This window comes from Rutidosis leptorrhynchoides, chromosome 9, assembly GCF_046630445.1.
Source record: "Rutidosis leptorrhynchoides isolate AG116_Rl617_1_P2 chromosome 9, CSIRO_AGI_Rlap_v1, whole genome shotgun sequence".
In the NCBI taxonomy this organism is placed as follows: Eukaryota; Viridiplantae; Streptophyta; class Magnoliopsida; order Asterales; family Asteraceae; genus Rutidosis; species Rutidosis leptorrhynchoides.
Window position 1 is genome coordinate 13,065,387 of NC_092341.1, and position 3,248 is coordinate 13,068,634.

At 34.3% G+C, this 3,248-nt stretch overlaps 1 protein-coding gene across 1 annotated transcript; it reads right to left on the minus strand.

Moving 5' to 3' along the window:
- Window positions 1-377: 377 nt before the first annotated feature.
- Window positions 378-2,322, minus strand: LOC139867758 (uncharacterized mitochondrial protein AtMg00810-like). Its single transcript, XM_071856113.1, has 2 exons — window positions 2,173-2,322; window positions 378-878 (listed from the first exon to the last, which is right to left on the minus strand). The coding sequence occupies exons 1-2, from the start codon at window positions 2,320-2,322 to the stop codon at window positions 378-380; spliced, it is 651 nt and encodes a 216-aa protein (XP_071712214.1).
- Between the last annotated feature and the right edge of the window lie 926 nt (window positions 2,323-3,248).

Consider the following 3,248-nt stretch of genomic DNA (forward strand, 5'->3'; position numbering starts at 1 on the left):
TTGACTTGTAATTTTTACACCGTTGCGTCGAGCGTTGAGAGTTGGTTCATGTCCCAGTTCCGGATTTTCGAACGTCCTTGCGTACGCTGAGATATTTTGTACTTTGCGTTTCGTAACTTGTACTCTTGTCATTTTTAGACGTTCCTTATCAATAAATTGAACCTTTTTAATTGTATCTTGTACTTTTGAGCTTTTTGGATGTTTTGGTCTTTCAAATCTTCGTTTTTGTCTTTAAATCTTCATTTTCGAGCGATTTGCGTCTTTCGTCTTCGCACTTATTTATTTAACTATTACAACTAAAAATAAGGAAATTACATTTAAAAACTTTACAAATTGGAACGATATTGCTACTAAATATATGTTCATTTGGAGCACTATCAGTCATGCATGAAGATACAGATCTGCTGAACAACATTAAAGATGTCTGGTCGTGTAAATGTAAGATACTGTAGAGCGCCTGCGAGACTGCGATAGAGAGTGGGGTCCTTAACAGGCTGACCATGACTAGTAAGTTTGGCACCCGGTTCGACCTGGGTCCTACAAGGATGACATGAGAGCATACCAGCCCACTCAATGATCTCAGAGGCGTACTGTTTTTGGGAGAGGAACATTCCAGATGCAGTACGAGTAGCATGAATGCCAAAGAAGTAGTTCAGCGGGCCCAAATCAGTCATAGCAAATTCCTTATGTAAGGAAGCAATAATCGCCTGGACTAAGCCTGTAGAAGAGGCAGTCAACACAATATCATCAACATATAATAAAAGGTATGCCGTATCCGAACCCTGGTGATAGATAAAAAGAGAAGTGTGACATCGGCTCTGGTGAAAGCCAATCCGCTGAGGATAACCTGAAAATCGCTGAAACCATGCACGGAGGGCCTGCTTAAGGCCATATAAAAGATTTCTGCAAGAGGCAGACGTGATCCGGATACCTGGGATCCCGAAACCCCGGTGGCTGGTGTGATGACCCGGGAATTTCTGACCAAATTTAAACTTAATCGTATATGTTTTCGACACGATAAGCAAAGTCTGTAATGTGAGTCTCAAAGTTTTTGAATTGTTCTCATGAATTCATTTGATTTTCGACTAGTTCCAACGATTCACGAACCACTATTTGTAAATAGATACATAAATATTTAAACATATGAATATATATAATAACAAATTGAAATATAATTTGAAATATTATATTAAAGCTTAGTAAATATAAAATAAAATAAAATAAAAATATGATATTAAGATAATTAATATTTAAAACATATTTATATATATAAATAATGTATATTAAATATATATTTTGTGATTTCAAATTTATTTCGTAAATAATGGTAACGCTCAATTGTTATTAAATGAATAGTAAATGAGTTAAGAAGGAACTTATGTGATTTTAAAATAAACGGTGATCCGAAAATGAGTTCTATAAATTTTAGGCTTACTAAAAATGTATTTAGAAACTAATTAATAATTTTCAACACTTTTCATATTTTACCCAGAATTGAGAGGGACAGTTGATGTAATTTTTATCTAATAATTTATGATCGAATTTTATACCATAATGACTAAAATAAATAAATATAATTGATTTAAAAATATGGAATTTTTCTGAACACTTTTATTCGCCACTGAACTAACAACGGAGCATGAATTTCAGTCCGTGAATGAAATAATAGATGACGGTTAACTTAATCACACGTTTTTTTTATTCTTAATTATATTATAAATATTATTATATTCGATTACTGTTATTGATTGATTAAATTATCAATCCATTAATTATATACATACAAATCATTATATGATGGAACCTGTAACAACCCATTATTTCATGTATAGCTAAAATTGTTCATTTCCATGCTCTTGTTGTTTATCTTTATTTTAACTAGTTATATAGTATTATATATGATACATGCACCACTTGTTACATTCTCTATTATTAATAACAATTATTTGCAAGAAAAGCAGAATGTATCCACATGATTGTTTTCGACCAAAAACAGAAAAGGATGGGATAAATTATTTTATTTCTTATCCAAATTTACACTCACAACTCACTATATCCATAAATCCATATATCATGATCATAACCTACAAGCACTATCGATTACTACTACTGCTTTCGCTCTCTTCCTGTTGAATGATCGAACGACTAATACTACTATCCACCACCGTAGACCATTCGATCAATATGATGTTTGTTTGCTTCGGTCATCAAGCCAACCGAAAACCCAAGATCATAACCATAACCAAGACCACCTTCAACCTTCTTCTCCTCCAATATCACACCCGCCACCATTGTCACCACCGGAGCACCACCTCCGGCCATCTTCCATCGTCACCTCTCCCTCTCTTCTTCAAACTATGAGTCGTCTTCACCTCTCACGAACCACCACCACCTTCGTTCATTATCATCACCATCGACCTCCGTTACCACCACTTCCATAACACCACTTTCCATTACCAAGGACCGCCACCCACAACCACCTGCACGTTACTGTTGTCATTAATATGTCGTTTCTGTTTCTTCACACAGTCATGACATCAAGAAGGTATCTGGGCACCCAGAAATGGGTCGGGATACAATTGCTAGTTTTGGGATCATATCCCGACGTAAGGAGGACTTGTACCGTGTGCTTCAACGCTTATACTTTGTACGTTCCCTGATTTATTTATTTATTTTTTTTAGCCATGCGGTCAGAATAGTTTAACTTTGTGATTTGATTATTTATAGAAGTCATAAGCGATGATAACGTGATACGGAGTATTAATTATGGGGTTTTATAAGTTTGTATTTTATGGAATGAATAAAGGTTGATGGATGATGTTAAATGATGATGACGGGAATGCTTTAAAATGATGAAGATTATTCTTGCCTATCCCACTTGCATTTAGTAATAGAAATCTTTAATGTTACAGAACTTAAATCGTATACTTTTGAATTCTCTATATGGGCCATAAATTATTCATGGGCTTATTGATGTTGGATCATTGGGCCGAAGTCTAATGGGTTTTCTTGTTGGACTGAAAATGATAAGGAATATGACATGGGAGAGTAATAAATGATGTTAGCTGATAAATTATGGAACGGATGATGATAATATCAATTATGATGATGTTTAATAAGATGACATGATGATTATGTTGGGTAATCTTGAAGTCCAAAATATGGCCCGTTATTGAAAAATATAAGTCCAAATATTATCGGGCCACTAGTAGATTAAGAAAGTCCAATTTAAGTGGGCTAATGAATTA

What these genes read in the sequence shown, in the direction of transcription:
- LOC139867758 (XM_071856113.1), bottom strand. Translation starts at nt 2,322, where the DNA reads ATGGCCGGAGGTGGTGCTCCGGTGGTGACAATGGTGGCGGGTGTGATA. An exon ending in AACATCATATTGATCGAATG is followed by an intron (nt 879 to 2,172) that starts GTCTACGGTGGT and finishes GGCCTTAAGCAG; the next exon opens with GCCCTCCGTGCATGGTTTCA.